This window comes from Jaculus jaculus, chromosome 19 (assembly GCF_020740685.1).
Source record: "Jaculus jaculus isolate mJacJac1 chromosome 19, mJacJac1.mat.Y.cur, whole genome shotgun sequence".
NCBI classification, from domain to species: domain Eukaryota; kingdom Metazoa; phylum Chordata; class Mammalia; order Rodentia; family Dipodidae; genus Jaculus; species Jaculus jaculus.
This window is the reverse complement of record NC_059120.1, coordinates 54204763-54223496: the sequence shown is the minus strand read 5'-3', so window position 1 is coordinate 54223496 and position 18734 is coordinate 54204763. Positions and strand designations below refer to the sequence as shown.

Here is an 18734-nt window from a genome sequence, read left to right as displayed (position 1 = left end):
AAGAAAAGGAGGGGGACGACTGGGATTCAAAATCGTTTCGCCAGGACGAACACCCCGCTCGGCCTATCGGAGTTAACTGCGCGCTTGGTCCTGGCCAATAGGCACAGAGGTTGTGGCCTAGATCCGCCCTAAACACAGATCGACGCCTGCCCCGACCAATGGCATCGCGCGACTCCGAAGAACAGACCAATCCAACTCGGGAGGTGGGTGGAGTCTAGGCCAGGGGGTTGGCGGTGCCGTGTCATGGAGGCTCAGTCTCGCAGCAGCCATTGAAGGGGAAGGAACTGCGGGCGTGTGTGTGTGTGTGTGCGTGCCCGTGTGTGTGCGCGTGTGTGTGTGTCTGTGCGTGTGAGCGCGCGCGCGCGCGGGTGTGTGGACAAGGAGGAGGTGGTGGTGGTTGTTGGGGGGGGGAGGCTAGTGAAGAGTCCCAACTCCTTGGGCTCCATTTCTTTTCTTCCCCACACCTTTTGGTGGTCGTGGGCGTTTATATTTGCGTTTCTTTTCATTCATTACCAAATCTTTTAAATTTTTATTTATTTATTTATTTTTTTGGTAAGGTTGTGGGGTGGGGTGGGAAAGGCAGGAAAAGGGTGGGAAAGGAGGAGAGAGAGTAGTGTCGGAAGAGCAGGAGGAGGACATGGAGATGAAGAAGAAGATTAACCTGGAGTTAAAGAACAGAGCCCCGGAGGAGGTGAGATGACTCAGCCCACCCCCCCCTGCACCCCACCCCTCGGCCATCAGTCTTCTCTTGTGAGATGTTCAGTTTCTGGGGTCCTGGGTGGGTGCGCGTGGAGGGCTGCCTGGGCTCATCCTCACTTGGGGTGGGGGTGGGGAGTGTTTATTTTAAGTTTTTGTCCCCCCCCGCACACCCGCCTTCCTTCTTTCTTTTTGGTTATTTCTCGAGGTACGGTCTCGCTCTAGCCCGGGCTGACCTGGAATTCACTCTGTCGTCTCCGGCTGGCCTCGAACTCACGGCGGTCCACCTTCCCTGTGCCGCCCCGAGTGCCGGGATGAAAGGCGTGCGCCACCACGCCCGGCTTATTTTTAAGTTTTTAAATCATCCAGATCGCATGGTTAAAATGGCGAAGGGCTTAAGTTTCTAGGGGCGTTTTTGTGCGTGTGCGTGTGCGTGTGCAAGGGCTTAGCCCCTTCGCTTCCCTTGCAGCCTGGGGCCTCGTGGGGCGGGCGGGGCGGAGGAGGGGGGGGAAGGTGCTGGATGGAAAGCTTGCTGCGCTCCCCGCGCGCGTCCGCGCCTCGGCGTGGGCTGCGACCCTCCCCGCTGCCCCCCGCCCACATCCTCCCCGCCCCAGTCCGGTCGCCCCGGCCGTAGCCCAGAAGTTAAGTCCCAACTTTTCGTGGCGTGCGTGCGGCCAAGTCGACTTGGAGGGTGGTGGTGGGGCTTCTGGACGCGAGGGTCCCCCACCCACCCACCCACGGAGGGGGGGGGCAGATCGGGGGTCGCGCGTGGGTCTCCGGTGGAGTCCGCGCCCCGCTGTCCCCAGCCCCGGGGGACGCTCGCTCGCGCGCCCGCCCGCGGCCGGCGGAATCTGGGTCAGCGGCGCCTCGTCGGACCGCGGGCGGCTGTCGCGAGTCGTCGCCGCCGCCGGCGCGGTGACCCGAGGTGGCGCGGCGGGGACGTGTGCGACGCATCCGGTTCGGGGGTCCTCCACCCCCGGCTCGGCACGACTTTCATGCGTGGGTCGTGGCCGTGACCTCCCTCCACCACCCCCACCCCCGGTCCTTCGCGAAAAGTGCAGCCGGTGCGGCCGAGGGTCGGTCGCCGCCCCGAGGGTGCTGATGCTGTGGCCTTTAAAGACGCGGGCTCCCGAGGGTCACGTGGGGCGGGGCGCGATTAAAACTTTTGGGGGGCCCGGCCGGGTGTTTCCGTCTCCTTTCCTCCCCCGCCCCGCCCTCCGACGACGCGCCCTGGGAGGTGACACCCCGTTTTTTTTTCCCGCGGGGTCCTCACTTTCCACCCTCCCTCCCTCCCCCGTCCCGTCCCCGCAGCCCGGGGAGCCTCGGGCTTGTGGTCTCGGAGGACCGTGCTGCCCGGTGGTCCCCTGAAATAAGCAGCAGCGTTGGAATCCAAGGGACACTTCTTTTAAACTTGGGGTCCTGCGTGGACACACCCGTCAAGAGGATGGGTAGGCTCTGCCTGGCTTTCCAGATAGTTCACTTGTACAGTGGTATCTATAAGATCTTTCTCTACTTACACATATATATTTTTTTCTTTCTGTTTTTACTACCTATATCCTTGCGAACTGGCAGCCAGCAGGGGAGGAGACATTGTTGCTAGTGAGGGTCATCCGGGGTGGGGGGGGGGGAACTTGTGAGTTTTCTAGAGATTATTCTGGGCGTCTAGAAAAACAAAAGCAAGCCGTGGTGCTACAAATCTTTTAATCTAGGGAAGCTAAGGTCGGAGATATCAGTTCAAGGCTAGCTTGGAGGTATAGAGTGAGTTTCAGCCTGGGCTAGAGTCACCCTGCCACTAAAACCAAAACAGTAACAAAATCATACTTAAAAGCTCTCACTTAGCTGCAGGTGGTGAGACCAGTAATTCTCAGTCCATGGATGCTGAGGTAGGATTGCTGCAAGTTCAAAGCCAACAATAGGCTACATAGTGAGTTCCAGGCTTGTCTGGGTTACTGAGTGAGATTATCTCAAAGAAAACAAGATAGAACAAAACAAACAAAAAAAAGCTATCTTGGCCTGGGAAAATGGCTTAGCAGTTAAGGCGTTCGCCTGTGAAGCCTAAGGACCCCGGTTTGATTCCCCCAGGACCCACATAAGCCAGATGCACAAGGGGGTCGCATGCATCTGGAGTACAGTGGCTGAAAGCCCATTCTTTCTCTCTGCCTCTTCCTCTGTCTCTCTTTCAAGTTAAAAAAAGAAAAGCTGGGGCTGGAGAGATGGCTTAGCGGTTAAGCGCTTGCCTGTGAAGCCTAAGGACCCCGATTCAAGGCTCGGTTCCCCAGGTCCCACATTAGCCAGATGCACAAGGGGGCACACGCGTCTGGAGTTCGTTTGCAGAGGCTGGAAGCCCTGGCGCGCCCATTCTCTCTCCCTCTCCCTCTATCTGTCTTTCTTTCTGTGTCTGTCACTCTCAAATAAATAAATAAAAAATTAAAAAAAAAAAAAGAAAAGCTGTCTTGGGTCTGAGGAGATGGATCAGTAGTTAAAGGTACTTGCTTGCAAAACCTGCCAGCTTTTCACTTCCCCAGAACCCATGTAGAACCAGATGCGCATGTATCTTGACTTGAAGACCTGGCCTGCTCTTTGTCTTTCTTAAATCAATAAGTAAATAAATAATTAGGTAATTAATAAGCTGTCTCAGAAGCACACATATAATATGCTTTTTTTAATGTCTTATTAAAATATATTCCCCATGGGCTGGAGGGATAGCTTAATTGTATTTGCCTGCAAAGCCGAAGGACCCAGGTTCGATCCCCTGGGACCCAACCTTAGCCAGATGCACAAGGGGGCCTATGTGTCTGGAGTTCCTTTACATTGGCTAGAGGCCCTGGTGTGCCCATTCTCTCTATCCCTTCCTCTGTCAAATAAATGAATAAAAATTTTAAAAAATGGGGCTGGAGAGATGGCTAAGCGGTTAAGCGCTTGCCTGTGAAGCCTAAGGACCTGGGTTCAAGGCTCAATTCCCCAGGACCCATGTTAGCCAGATGCACAAGGGGGCACACGTGTCTGGAGTTCATTTGCAGTGGCTTAAAGCCCTGGCATGTCCATTCCTCTTCACTCTCTCCCTGCCTGTTCCTCCCTCCGACCCCCTCTCTCTCTCAAAAAATTAAAAAAATGTACCCCAATTCTTTTTTAATTCTTTATTTTATTTTATTTTATTTGAGAGAGAAAGGAAGAGGGAGAGAGAGAGAATGGGCTCAGGCCGCTGCAAGTGAACTCCAGACGCATTGAGCCACCTTGTGCACCTTGCTTACGTGGGCACTGAGGAAACGGAACCTGGGTCCTTTGGCTTTGCAGGCAAGTGCCTTAACCTCTAAGCCATCTGGCCAGCCCTCTGGGCCCTAATTCTTTTGCAGTAGTATTTCCTTCCCAGTTGGGGGGAATTGCAGGTGGCTGCCTTTTTGCAGGCTCTTTCTTAACGGTCTCATATTTGCTTATGCAGTTTGCAAACACTTTTCAAGTTTATTTACTTTTCCCATTGGGGAACTTGGAAGGTGGGTTTTACTGTTTGAGAATCCACTCAAGGTAGAGAAGTGATTTGTTCAAGTGCCCCGACTGGTTTGCCCACACTGAATTTAGTAGTCCTCTTGCCACTCACCCTAGACTTTTTGTTTTGTTTTTCAAGATAGGGTCTTACTCTAGCTCCGGCTGACCTGATCCTCCTGCCTCTGGGACCATCATGCCTGGCTTTGTAATCACAAGTGTTAAACAGCAAGGCAAACGCTGTCACACACTCACTCTGTGACCTAATGCAAGTCATTCTTGCTGAGTTTCCTCTCCTCCAGAAGGGAGATCATGATGCCATTTCTGATCCTTGAAATAATTATGTCGGCGTCATACTCAGAAGATGGCATGCACTGTTGCCAGTTTTTAAACCTTAGTCAGAATTTTTGTACTGGGGATAGAGAAGCAGCTTCTCCGCTTAACATGAAGTACATTCAGGGGTCCCTCCGTACGTGTGTTGCTGGAGCTCTGATCTAATAGGGAATCCAGCTTCTCTTCCCTCCAAGAATGGGCACGCCCACAGAGCTGCTACCTTCTAGAGCCACGGGGAGAAATAATACTTTCACCCAGGATTTATCATTCTGTTTGGTGCTGTTTGACTTAGCTCCTGAAAGCCGTCTTCATGAACAGCAACAGAGTTTGAATTCTAGTGGTATTAGTCAAGGAGGAGGGTCACACACAAGTGATGAAAGTTACTTTTTTTCCCTTTTTCTATCTCCTTCCTTTTTAAAATATATTTTATATTTATTTATTTATTTGACAGAGAAGGAGGGAGAGAGAGACTGGGCATGCCAGGGCCTCCAGCCACTGCAAACGAACTCTAGACGCATGTGCCCCCTTGTGCATTTGGCTAACGTGGGTCCTGGTGAATCGACCCTGGGTCCTTTGGCTTTGTAGGCAAATGCCTTAACCGCTATGCTATCCCTCCAGCCCTTCCTTTCTTTTTTTAAGGGTAGCTCACTTGATTTCCCTCCCCCGCCCAGAGAGCCGATTTCCCCTTTTGTGTAAAGGTATGGCTGGGTAATAATGATCATTAGGGTCCAAAATATTTTTCACAAAGTTTTTCTGACTATTTTCCAGTTTTACTTTTCTGCCTCAGTGATTTGAAGCTGGCATTGAATGTGTTAATTCAAGTTTGAACTTAAAAACTTGCTCATAGTAGTAGCTGGACGTGGTGGCTCACGCCTTTAATCCCAGCACTTGGGAGGCAGAGGTAGGAGGATCGTTGAGAGTTCGAGGCCACCCTGAGACTACATAGTGAATTCCAGGTCAGCCTGGACCAGAGTGAGACCCTACCTTGAAAAACAAAAACCAAAAACAAAAAACAGCAAAAAAAAAACCCCAAACTTGCTCATAGTGATGGCTGGACAACGTATTAGTTTAGAACAGGAATGAGAAGGATCTGTAGCTGGAAGATTTGTTGTTTAGAGACTTGGCTTTGCTGTTGCCCAGGCTGGCTTCAGACTTCATGGCTCCAGTGTGCTTTCCCTCTCATCTCAGTAGCTGGGACTGCAACCGCATACCACTGCATCTGGTTTAGGGGACTCTATTTTTGTTATTTTGTTCTAGCCCAGGCTGACCTGGAATTCACTATGTAGTCTCAGGGTGGCCTCAAACTCATGGTGATCCTCCCACCTCTGCCTCCCAGGTGCTAGGATTAAAGGTGTGTGCCACCACGCCCGGCCCATAGGAGGATCTCTTGAGTTTGAGGCCACCCTGAGAGTACATAGTAAATTCCAGGTTCAGGCAGGACTATAGTGAGACCTTACCTCAAAAACAAACAAACAAAAAATTTGCAAGCAGAGAAAGATAAAAAGAAAAAAAAAAATAGAAAGAAGAGAGAATGGGCTCTCTCTTGGGCCTCTAGCTGCTATGAACCACTCCAGATACATGTACCACTTTATTTACCTGGTTTTACATGGGTACTAGGGAATTGAACTCTGGTCATTAGGCTTTGTGGGCAAGTGCCTTAAGTGCTAAACCATCTCTCCAGCCCCGGAATGGTATTTTTTTCTTTTCTTTCTTTATTTATTTGCAAGGAGAGAGAAGAGAGACAGAGAGAGAGAGAGAATGGGCATACCAGGGCCTCTAGCTAGTGCAAATGAACTCCAGATGCATGTGCCCCTTGTGCATCTGGCTTTGTGGATCCTGGGGAATCAAACTTGGGTCCTTTGGCTTCGTAGGCAAATGCTTTTGCTAAGGCATTTCTCCAGCCCTTAACTGGTATTTTTAAAAAAAAATTTTTTTTAATTTATTTATTTGAGAGCGACAGACACAGAGAGAAAGACAGATAGAGGGAGAGAGAGAGAATGGGCACGCCAGGGCTTCCAGCCTCTGCAAACGAACTCCAGACGTGTGCGCCCCCTTGTGCATCTGGCTAACATGGGACCTGGGGAACCGAGGCTGGAACCGGGGTCCTTAGGCTTCACAGGCAAGCGCTTAACCACTAAGCCATCTCTCCAGCCCTTAACTGGTATTTTTAATACTTTAACATTTCCAGAGCACCAAGACCCAGGTCTATGCTAAGTAAAGTGCGAAGTGAGTAACTGGTCATGTGTTTCTTTTTTCAGGTGACAGAGTTAGTCCTTGATAACTGCTTGTGTGTCAATGGGGAAATCGAAGGCCTGAATGACACTTTTAAAGAACTAGAGTTTCTGAGCATGGCTAATGTGGAGTTAAGCTCCTTGGCTCGGCTTCCCAGCTTAAATAAACTTCGAAAGGTAAGTCAGGATTAGTATATAAGCAGTGTGGTTTCAATACCAAGGCTGTTAGCTCTAGTTCTTGGTGAAATGACATACCATTCTACCTGCTAATTATAAATATTTACATTTGTAGAAGAGTTCAAGGATTTGTATTGCCTAGCAATTTAAATTTATTAGTAGAATCTTTTCGTGACACAAATTTGAATTTAAAACTTACCAAGGCTGCCCATGGTAGCGCACGCCTTTCATCCCAGCACTTGGGAGGCAGAGGTAGGAGGGTCACTGTGAGTTCGAGGCTAGTCTGGGAGTACAGAGGGAGTTCCAGGTCAGCCTGAGCTAGAGTGAGAGTCTACCTCAAAAAAATAATCAACCCCCACGCCCCCAAAAATTTCAAATACCGTTCTCTAAATCACAAAGTCCAAACAACACAACTGGGACCACAACTGAGTTTATAAACCTATCATTTTAAAACTTTTATTGACATTATACACACACACACACACACACACACACACACACACACACACTTTTTTTTTTTCGAGGTAGGGTCTCACTTTTGCCTGTCTCAGGGTGTCCTTGAACTCACAGTGATTCTCCTACCTCTTCCTTCAAAGGTGTACACCACCACACCCAGCTTATATATATAATTTTTTTGACCTGGAATTCACTATGTAGTCTCAGGGTGGCCTCAAACTTGGAGATCCTCTTACTTTGCCTCCTGAGTGCTGGGATTAAAGGCATGCGCCACCACGCCTGGCTTAAAGTTTTTTCTATTGACAGCTTCTATAATTATAAATAGTAAGCGATGATAATTCCCTCCCCTCCACTTTTCCCTTTTATATCCACTCTGCATTATATCCCCTCCTCCTATCAATCAGTCTCTCTCTCTCTCTCTCTCTCTTGTTTTCTTTTCTTTTTTTTTTGGTTTTTCCAGGTAGGGTCACATTCTAGTTCAGGCTAAACTGGAATTCACTATGTAGTCTCAGGGTGGCCTCCAACTCACAGCAATCCTACCTCTACCTCCCAAGTGCTGGAATTAAAGGCGTGCACCACCACACCCAGCTCATTCTCTTATTTTGATGTTATTATCTTTTCTTCTAATTATGCGGGTCCTGTGTAGGTAGTATCAGACATTGCGAGGTCATGAGTATCCAGGCCATCTGGAAGTCTGCAGTGTAAGCCATCCTCCCCTTCCTTTGGCTCTTACATTCTTCTTGCCACCTCTGCCACAATGAACCCTGAGCCGTGGAGGGTGTGATAGAGATGTTTCATTGCTGAACACTCCTCTGTCACTTCTCAGCACTATGGTGCCTTTTGAGTCATCTGCTATTTGAAAAGAGAAACTTTAATCCAAAAGTGAGAGTAGCATTACTATATTAATATGAACATTAAGAGAAGTGCTTATTGGGCAGTTTGAGGAACACAATATATGCATTTACCAGATACCAACAGGCATTACACCCCTAGGGCTCATAACTGTCACAGGTTTTCAGTATCAGGCAAGTATTTCCTCCTGTAGAGCAGGCTGCCGGTTCAATGAGTGAATGGTTGGCTTCTCCCATAACAGACTTGCCAATATTGTACCTACTGACTCATTGGGCCTGGCTGATCAAACTTCAGGCGTGCAGTGTTCACTGTAGAAACCTATTAGATGTATTTTAGGGGCTTGATGTATTTGATAGATATAGATGGAAATTTTGAAAACGAATGATTTCAGTTATAGTCTCATGAAGCCAAAGCGAATGACAAATGTTTTTCTTCTAATTGGTATACATTTAAAGGCCTTCATTACTCTTTCTTTTCTCCTCATGTTGAATATATAGTTGGAACTTAGTGACAATATAATTTCTGGAGGCTTGGAAGTCCTGGCAGAGAAATGCCCAAATCTTACCTACCTCAATTTGAGTGGAAACAAAATCAAAGATCTCAGTACAGTAGAAGCTTTGGTAAGTGGGATGATTTTGTCTCTGGACTTTTTTTTTTTTTAATTGACAACTTCCATAATTGTAGACAATAACCTATGGTAATTCCCCCCCACACTTTCCCCTTTGAAATGCCATTCTCCATCATATCCTCTCCCTCTCTCAATCAGTCTCTCTTTTATTTTGATGTCATGATCTTTTCCTCCTATTATGATGGTCTTGTGTAGGTGGTGTCAGGCACTGTGAGGTCATGGATATCCAGGCCATTTTGTGTCTGGAGGAGCACGTTGTAAGGAGTCCTACTCTTCCTTTGGCTCTTATGTTCTTTCCGCCACCTCTTCCACAATGGACTCTGAGCCTTGGCAGGTGTGATAGAGATATTTCAGTGTTGAACACTCTGTCACTTCTCAGCACCATGGTGCTTCTGAGTCATCCAAAGATTACTGTCATCTGAAAAGAGAAGGTTCTCCAACCAAAAGTAATCCCAGCACTCAGGAGGCAGAGGCAGGAGGATCGCTGTGAGTTCGAGGACAGCCTGAGACTACATAGTGAATTCCAGGTCAGCCTGAGCTAGAGTGAGACCCTATCTCGAAAAACCAAAGCATTAATATATGGGTATGAACATTAAGAGAAGTGCTTACTGGGTAGTTTGGTGAGCATAGTGTATACATTTAGCCAGACAGCTGCAGACGTTATACCCCGAGGGCTCATGACCACCCCTGTTGTAGGTTTTCAGTGTCAGGGATGTATTCCCTCCCATGGATTGGTTGGTTTCCTCCATAATAGATGTGCCACTATGTGTCTGGATTTTGAGAAGAGAGAGAGAGAAACTGGGTGGGTGGGGGGAGAGAATGGGCATTCCAAGGCCTCTTGGTGCTGTAGTCAAACTCTAGGCACATGTGCCAATTTGTACATCTGGTTTATGTGGGTCCTGGGGATTGGAGCTTTGAACTGGGGTCCTTACGCTTCACAGGCAAGTGCTTAACCACTAAGACATCTCTCCAGTCCCTTTAAAAATATATTTTTAAAAAAAATTTTTTTTTCACACCTTTTTTTTTTAATTTGAGAGAGACAGACACAGAGAGAAAGACAGATAGAGGGAGAGAGAGAGAATGGGCGCGCCAGGGCTTCCAGCCTCTGCAAACAAACTCCAGACGCGTGCGCCCCCTTGTGCATCTGGCTAACATGGGACCTGGGGAACCGAGCCTCGAACCTGGGTCCTTAGGCTTCACAGGCAAGCGCTTAACTGCTAAGCCATCTCTCCAGCCCCCCTTTAAAAATATTTTTAACAATTTTTTATTAGAAGAAGGGAAGGAGAGAGGGAAAGAGAATGAACAGGCCTGTAGCCACTGTAAACAAACTCCAGAAACGTGTGCCACCATACATGTGTTCTGGGCAATCGAACCTGCCTCCTTAGGCTTTGGAGGCAAATGCCTTAAGCGCTAAGCCACATCTTCAGCCCTGTTTTTTTTTTTTGGTTGTTTTTGTTTTTTAGGTAGTGTGTTACTCTAGTCCATGCTGACTGACCTGGAATTCACTATAGTCCCAGGGTAACCTAGAGTTAGATCCTCCTACCTCTGTCTCTTGAGTGCTGGGATTAAAGGTGTGCACCACCACGCCCAGCTCCTTGATTTTTTTTTTTATCAGTATGAATTTATTATTAGTTTCTATTAGTTAAAGTTTACTTTCTGTTTTTAAATATTCAGTAATTTTCAGATTTGTATTGTCATTGTTAATCTATTTTTTTTTTTTTTTTTCTATTTTGGTTTTCAAGGTAGGGTCTCACTCTTGCCCCGGCTGACCTGGAATTTACTATGTAGTTTCAGTGTGGCCTCATACTCAGGGGTGATCCTTCTACCTCTGCCTCCTGCGTGTGCCACCATACCACGCTCATTGTTAATTCTGAGTTACTTTCTTATATGTCTCCTTGTTTCTTGGTGTTCAGGAAGGAAAGGATGATTAGGTAAAACTCTGAAAATTGTGGCTTTGGTCTTTAAAAAAGAGTGAAAGCTGGGCATGGTGGTACATACATGTCTTTAATCCCAGAGGCAGAGGTAGGAGGATCACCATGAGTTTGAGGTTACCCTGAAACTACATAGTGAATTCCAGGTCAGCCTGGGCTAGAGTGAGACCCTACCTTGACGGGGGGGGGGGGTGGGGGGGGGGACAAAAAACCCAGGGAATGGTGGTACATGCCTTTTATCCTAGCACTCTGGAGGCAGGGGGAGGAGGATCACTATGAGTTCAAGGATGGCCCTCCCTAGAGGCTAGAGCAAGGCCCTATCTCAAAAAATAAAAAAATGACTTGGGTGTCTAACAGAAATTAGGCACTCAGGCATGGGAGCTAGTTCGGTTGGTAAAGTGCTTACTACATAAGCATGAGGAAGCTGAGTTTGGATCCCCCACACACATGTCAAAAGTGGGTGTGATGGCATGTGCCCTAATCTTAACCCTGGGGGGAGTGCAGACAGGAGGAGCCTGTCCACCGTTGGCCGATGGCACAGATAAAAAAGTTAAAAATCCTTTCCTCAGTTTTAAACCTGTTTTCTGGATCTCTCATTAAAAATAAAGAACATGGTATTTAAAAATTGTGACTATAATTTTCACTTTACTTTTCTCAGCAAAATCTGAAAAATTTGAAAAGTCTGGACTTGTTTAACTGTGAGATCACAAACCTGGAAGATTATAGAGAAAGTATTTTTGAACTGCTGCAACAAATCACGTATTTAGATGGATTTGATCAGGAGGATAACGAAGCCCCAGACTCGGAAGAGGAGGATGAGGAAGGTAATTATTCTTTTTGTCATTGTTATTCTTTATTTATTTGTTTTTGGTTTATTTATTTATTTTGAAGTAGAGTCTCACTCTAGCCCAAGCCCACTTAGAATTCACTATGTAGTCTCAGGTGGCCTCGAACTCATGGTGATCCTCCTACCTCTGCCTCCCAAGTGCTGGAATTAAAGGTGTGTGCCACCACGCCCGGCTTGCTCGCTTGTGTGCTCTCTCTCTCTCTCTCTCTCTCTCTTTCTTTCCTTTTTTCCAAGTTAGGCTGACCTGGATACTTTTCATCATAGTAAAAAGATCCCACATTTGCTCAGCCATTTGCTTATCTTTTAAAATGTTTTCAAAGATGGAGATGAAGATGATGAAGATGAGGAGGAAGATGAGGCTGGTCCCCCTGAAGGGTATGAAGAGGAGGAGGAGGATGAAGATGAGGATGAGGATGAAGATGAAGGAGGTTCAGAAGTGGGAGGAGGAGAAGAAGTGGGCCTCTCATACTTAATGAAAGAAGAAATTCAGGTGAATAATTTCATATTTGCAAATAAAAGTATTTATATATAGGACTAGTACTATGAAAAGTGATTTGTAGCCACGTGTGTTGGTGCACACCTGTCCCAGCACTTAGGAGGCTGAGGTATGAGGGTCGCCATACGCTTGAGGCCAGCCTGGGCTACAGAGTGAGTTCTAGGCCAGCCTGGGCTAAAGTGAGGCCTTGCCCCAAAATACCTAAAAGAAAAGTAAGTTGTGCAGAACCTGAGTTGTTTCCTAACTTGTCAATGTGCATGTATCTTTCTGCTTGTCTTTTTTTTTTTTATTTGAGAGTGACAGACACAGAGAGAAAGACAGATAGAGGGAGAGAGAGAGAATGGGCGCGCCAGGCCTCCAGCCTCTGCAAACGAACTCCAGACGCGTGCGCCCCCTTGTGCATCTGGCTAACGTGGGACCTGGGGAACCGAGCCTCGAACCGGGGTCTTTAGGCTTCACAGGCGAGCGCTTAACCGCTAAGCCATCTCTCCAGCCCTCTGCTTGTCTTTTCTTTTACTGAGTGCTACTGACTGCCTCATATAATGTTCAGATAGCTGTAAACACCAGTTGAATTTTATTTTATTTTACTTTAAAAAATATTTATTTAGTTGAGGAGAGCAAGCAAACAAGAAATATGGAGGATGGGTGTGCCTGGGCCACCTTGTGCATCTGGCTTACATGTGTCCTGGAGAATGAAGCCTTGAACTGGGGTCCTTAGGCTTCCCAAGCAGGCTCTTAACCACTAAGCCATCTCTCCAGCCCCTATTATTTACTTATTTTGTTTTTTGAGGTAGGATCTCACCCCGATAGGCTCACAGGGTCAGCATATACTAATAGGCAGAATGTTCACAATCAACATTGTAACCATACAAAAGTTTTGGGCCATGGAGCTCATGCCTGTCATCCAGTCCTAATGGGAGGGCGGTGATGCAAAGGCAGCCTGGGCTGTATAGTTAGATCCAGTAGAAGCTGAGCTGTGCAATGAGACCCTGTTTCAAATAAGTGATCTGCTAGACGTGGTGGTGAACACCTTTAATCTCAGCACTCTGGAGGCTGAGGTAGGAGGATTGTGGTGAGTTGGAGGCCAGCCTAGGTCTACAGAATGAGTTCTAGGTTAGCCTATGCTAGAGTTAGCTCCTGCCTGGAAAAGAAAACAATAACAAAAATAATGCCTAACCTTAACTTTGTTTTCATTGATTAGAAAACCCAAGTCCAGAGAAATAAATTTACTTACTCAACTCAGGGTAAGAGTCAGGTGATTTCTGCCTCAATTTGTACAGTATCCTGTTTTTTTTTTTTTTAAAAATAGTCAAGGTCTGGAGAGATGCCATAGCGATTAAAGCATTTGCCTGCGAAGCCTAAGGACCCATGTTTGACGCTCCAGATCCCATGTAAGCCAGATGCACAAAGGTGAGGCAAGCGCAAGGTTGCACATGCCCATCTGGATTGCAGTGGCTAAGACCCTGGCCATCTCTCTTCTCTCTCCTGCGTTTTCTGAAATAACAAAATAAAAACTTTAAAATAGTTAACAGTTTGCTGTCTATTATGGTAGCCAGTACACATACGTGGCTTTTTAAAATTAAACCAGACATAGTGGGGCATGCCTGGAACTCTAGCATTGGGGAGGCAGAGCCAGGAAGTTGATGACCGGCCTGGACTGCACAGTAAGACCCGAGCCGATGCAGACAGGTTCGCCTCCTCGCCCGTGCTGGTGACGGAGCGCTCAGTGGCTGTGTGTGGCTAGAGTTGTGATGGGCACAACGCAGATTTGCACAGTGGTGGTCTGGTGCCATAATATATTTTTACAAAGAAACCAGATACTTTGTTGGATTTCAAAACACATCCATGTAGAGTAGGCAGTTGTCACTGTCAGAACATAGACTAGTGATAATTTCTTTGCTCTTGCTTGGATGAATTAAGTGAAAAATCCACTGGGCATGGTGGCATATGCCTTTATTCGCAGCATTCTGGGAGGCAGGAGGATCAGTGTGAGTTACAGGCCACCCTGAGATTAGGTCTACCTGGGCTAGAGGGAGACCCTACAAAAAAACCTGGAAAATCCATGTCATGATTTACTTACCTCAAACTGAATATTTCAATTTTAAGGATGAAGAAGATGACGATGATTATGTTGAAGAGGGGGAAGAAGATGAGGAAGAGGGTGAGTAGTTCCGCTGGCTACAAACAATTCAAGTTACAGTTGTAGAACTGTGCATAGACTTTGAAGGAATGAGGCTCTAGTGCAAAGTACTGCTGATTTTCTGGTTTCATGTTTATCATAAAGTAACTTGAGAGGTATGAAATTTTGGTTTTTTGAGGTAGGGTCTCTGTGGCTTAGGCTGACGTGGAATTCACTATGTGGTCTCAGGGTGACCTCGAACTCACGGCGATCCTTCTACCTCTGCCTCCCAAGTGCTGCGATTAAAGGCATGCACCACCATGCCTAGCCTTAGAGGTTTTTTAAAAGAGCAATTTCTTGGGGCATGGCTTCATTTATAAAAATCAACAGGGCTGGGAAGGTGGTTCTGTGATTAGTGATGCTTGCTTGCAAAGCCTTTCATCCAAGTGCTTTAAAAAAAGTCATATAAGGGCTGGGAAATGGCTTAGTGGTTAAGGCTTTTTGCCTAAGGACCTTGGTTCCATTCCCCAGTACCCGTGTAAGCCAGATGCACAAGGGGGCTCATGTGTCTGGAGTTCGTTTGCAGTGGCTGGAGGCCCTGGCATGTCCATTCTCTGTCTCTATCTGCCTTTCTCTGTCTTTCTCAAGTAAATAAATAACATATAAAAAATTTTATAAAAAGGTCATATAAGCATCTGGCATTCTTTTGAAACAGCAGGAGAAATACTTCATATGCTGGAGAGATGTCTTAGCAGTTAAGGTACTTACTTGCCTCAGAAACCTAAGAACCTAGGTACAATTCCCCTGAACCCATGTAAGCCAGATGTACAAGGTGATGCATGTGCCTGGAGTTTGTTTTCAGTGACTAGAGACCCTGGCATGCCCATTCTTTGTATATCTTCCTTTCTTTTGCAAATAAATAAATAAAAACATTTAAGATGGGCTCATGACTTTGATCCCAGCACTCTGGAGGCAGAGTTCCTAGGATTGTGTGAGTTCGAGGCCATCCTGAAACTACACAGTGAATTTCAGGTCAGCCTGAGCTAGAGTGAAACACTACCTCAAAAAAAAAAAAAAAAAAAAAAAAAAAGCCGGGCGTGGTGACACACACCTTTAATCCCAGCACTTGGGAGGCAGAGGTAGAAGGATCACTGAGTTTGAGGCCATCCTGAGACTACATAGTTAATTCCAGATCAGCTTGGGCTAGAGTGAGACCCTACCTCAAACAAACAAACAGTAGTTAAAGGTGCTTGCAAAGCCTGTATGGGTTTCATGCCCCATTCTTCCTCTCTCTGTCTCTACAAAATAAAAATAAAATTGGGCTGGAGGGATGCCTTAGTAGTTAAGGCATTTGCCTACAAAGCCGAAGGACCCAGGTTCGATTCCCCAGGACCCACGTTAGCCAGCTGCACAAAGTGGCGCATGTGTCTGGAGTTTGTAATAACACAAGGCCCTGTTGTGCCCATACTATGTCTCAAGTAAATAATAATAAAAACTCAGGCTGCAGAGATGGGTTAGTGGTTTATTAATTTGACAAAGAGGGAGAGAGAGAATGGGCATGCCAGGGCCACCAGCCACTGCAAACAGACTCCAGACTTGTGCGTCCCCATGTGGATCTGGCTAATGTGGGTCCTGGGGAATCAAAACCTGGGTCCTTTGGCTTTGTAGGCAAATGCCTTAACTGCTAAGCCATCCCTCCAGCCCTATTCTATTTTTATTTTGTAGAGACAGAGAGAGAGAAAGAGAGAATGGGCATGCCAGGGCCTCTGGCCACTGCAGATGAACTCCAGATGCATGTGCCACCATGTGCATCTGGCTTACGTGGGACCTGGAGAATTGAAATGGGGTCCTTAGGCTTCGCAGGCATGCGCCTTAACCACTAAGCCCTATTTTTATTTTTTAAATATAATTTATTTGAGAGAGAGAATAGGCATGCCATTGCCTTTAGCCACTGCAAATGAACTCCAGATGCATTGTGCTCCCTTGTGCATCTGGCTTATGTAGGTCCTGGAGAATTGAACTGGGGTCCTTTGCTTTTGCAGGCAAACACTTCAACTGCTCAGTCATTTATCCAGCCCTATTTTAACTTTTTATTCTTCTGTTTTTTTGAGATAGGGTCTTGCGCAAGCCCAGAATGACATAGAATTCACTTTATAGTCTTAGGGAGACCTTGAACTCATAGTGATCCTCCTGCCTCTGCCTCCCAAGTGCTGGGATTAAAGGAGTGTATCACCACACCCAGCAAACTCAATTTTTTATATGCATAGTGTCTCGTTCTGGAGCAGGTGAATCCTTGTCTGTCAGAGGAACAGATTAGTCCAGATTATGCCATTTTAAACTTGCTTTTTGGTACTTTTAAACCTAGGTCTCTCAAATTATTTTATTTATTTATGAGAAAGAAAGAGGCAGGTAGAGAAAGAGCAAGAGAGATGGATGTGCTAGGTTCTGTAGCCACTGCAAATGAAGTCCAGATGCATGTTCCACCCTGTGCATCTGGTTTATGTTGGTACTGGGAAGTTGAACTTGGGTCCTCAGGCTTCACAGGCAAGCACGCTAGCCACTAAACTATTTCTCCAGCCCGAGTTTTTTATTATTATTATTATTATTATTTTTGGTTTTTCGAGGTAGGGTTTTACTAGCCCAGGCTGACCTGGAACTCACTATGGGAACCTCCTACCTCTGCCTCCCAAGTGCTGGGATTAAAGGTGTGTGCCACCACGCCTAGCGAGTTTTACTTTTATATGGATTTATTTACCAGCCCTTTCAAATAATTAATTGTTAAAATCTACTAAGAGTTGCATTGATGGTCAAGCATTTATTTTCTTGACCTGTATTTCAGGATTTGTCCACAAGAGTGCATAGCAAACTGTCATGGCTTTCCAAGTGTGACATCTGTTTATTAACTGAAAGGAAAGGAATTCCAGAGTGGAAACTTAATATGTAATTTTCTTCTGTCATTAGCTTTTCCCTAAGATTAAAAACTTTAGGGCTAGAGAGATGGCTTAGTGGTTAAGGCGCTTGCTGCAAAGCCTTATGTAGTCCCCATGTAAGCCAGATGCACAGGTGGTACATGTGTCTGGAGTTTGCTTGTGGTGGCTAGAAGCCTTGGTGTAGCCAATCTCTCTCCCCCTCACTGTCTCTAATAAATAAATAAAAATAAATCTTAATTAAAAAAAAAACTAAGTACGTTTCAATAAAGAATTTAAAATTAAAAAACAAATTCAAAACTTTAACTTGCCAGGCATGGTGGCACACACATTTAATCCCAGCACTTGGGAGGCAGAGGTAGGAGGATCGCCATAAATTCAAGGCCACCCTGAGACTACATAGTGAATTCCAGGTCAGCCTGGGCTAGAGCGAGATTTTACCTTGGGGGAAAAAAAATTCATTTGTAAGAATCACGTATTTTACATATTGTCTTTCATTCTTTCAGATGAAGAAAGTCTTCGGGGAGAGAAAAGGAAACGAGATGCTGAAGATGATGGAGAGGAGGAAGATGATTAGATCATTCTACGATCAGATTCCCTTTTGTCCCTGGGTGTGCAATAGAGTGATCATATCTTCTCTGTTTCTTGTATGACAGCTATCCCTACAGAAGATAATGTGTAACTTTTTATAGGAAAAGTGTGGTTTTACTATTTTTGCCTTATCATTCCAATTAAGATACTAGTCTGTTAATGATCATAATGTATGTAGAAGAGGATCTTCATTAACCCCACTCCCCCCCATTGTGAAATTCTCTAGCATTGTATTTGGAATCTTAATTTTTCTAATTCATGCTTACTGTATTAGACATTTTTAGCCCATAATTAAAACTTGTTTGCTTTTACACAGGTGTAGTTTGGTGCATTTCATTCCTAATATTTTAGTTATTTATAAATTAACAATTTCCAGTCAGCTGTCACCTAAATGACAATAGTCTTTTGAATAATCGGGGTCTTTTTTCTTTTAGAGGTGATCCAGAAATGTTTAGTTTGAAGGGAATTGTTTTGTTGGGGGGGGGGCACTAGGTATTTTTGTGTTTTGGCCACAAGTAAGTTAAGAAAGTAGAAGCAGAATGATCAAAGATCTATTCGACAATATGGTCCATGGATTTGGGGGAAGTCCTATTCAGTAAAGACTCTTTTCATGACTTTTGTGCTAACTGATAAGATTTTACTTTTGAAGAACAGCTGGTTTCTGTAGCTGCAGATTCGACATGCGGCCATAGGTCCTGCTCCAGGCCGCCGTCCTCCCCTCGGCCTTGTTCCCTTCCCTGACGGCCAGCGCAGTTAGCCGACTTGGGGGTACGCAGAGAAGAACCTCTAGTCTTATACCTCAGCCAGCGTGTCATCCTGGTTCTAAGCCAGTCAAGTGAAGATGTGGAGTCTGTTCCATGATGTCAATGTGACCGATCCGGCGTGCGGCGAGCTCGGCGGGGCTGTAGGAGACGCCGTCGCCCTCGGTGCTCCTCAGACATCAGAACGCTCGCCTGCTGATGGTTACAAA

General features: G+C 46.0%; 1 protein-coding gene across 1 annotated transcript; it reads left to right on the top strand.

Annotated features, from left to right (window-relative positions):
* The first annotated feature begins 545 nt into the window (after positions 1 to 545).
* Anp32e (acidic nuclear phosphoprotein 32 family member E) lies at positions 546 to 18075 on the top strand. The gene is made up of 7 exons (XM_045138624.1): positions 546 to 691; positions 6768 to 6917; positions 8723 to 8845; positions 11443 to 11608; positions 11952 to 12121; positions 14234 to 14288; positions 17680 to 18075. The coding sequence occupies exons 1-7, from the start codon at positions 638 to 640 to the stop codon at positions 17748 to 17750; spliced, it is 789 nt and encodes a 262-aa protein (XP_044994559.1). The 5' UTR covers positions 546 to 637; the 3' UTR covers positions 17751 to 18075.
* The last annotated feature ends 659 nt before the right edge of the window (positions 18076 to 18734 follow it).

Excerpts from the sequence above, each read along its gene's own strand:
- Anp32e (XM_045138624.1), top strand. The coding sequence starts at position 638 with ATGGAGATGAAGAAGAAGATTAACCTGGAGTTAAAGAACAGAGCCCCG. Across the intron at positions 692-6,767 it reads AGAACAGAGCCCCGGAGGAG|GTGACAGAGTTAGTCCTTGA; the intron begins GTGAGATGACTC and ends TTCTTTTTTCAG. Across the intron at positions 11,609-11,951 it reads GGAAGAGGAGGATGAGGAAG|ATGGAGATGAAGATGATGAA; the intron begins GTAATTATTCTT and ends ATGTTTTCAAAG.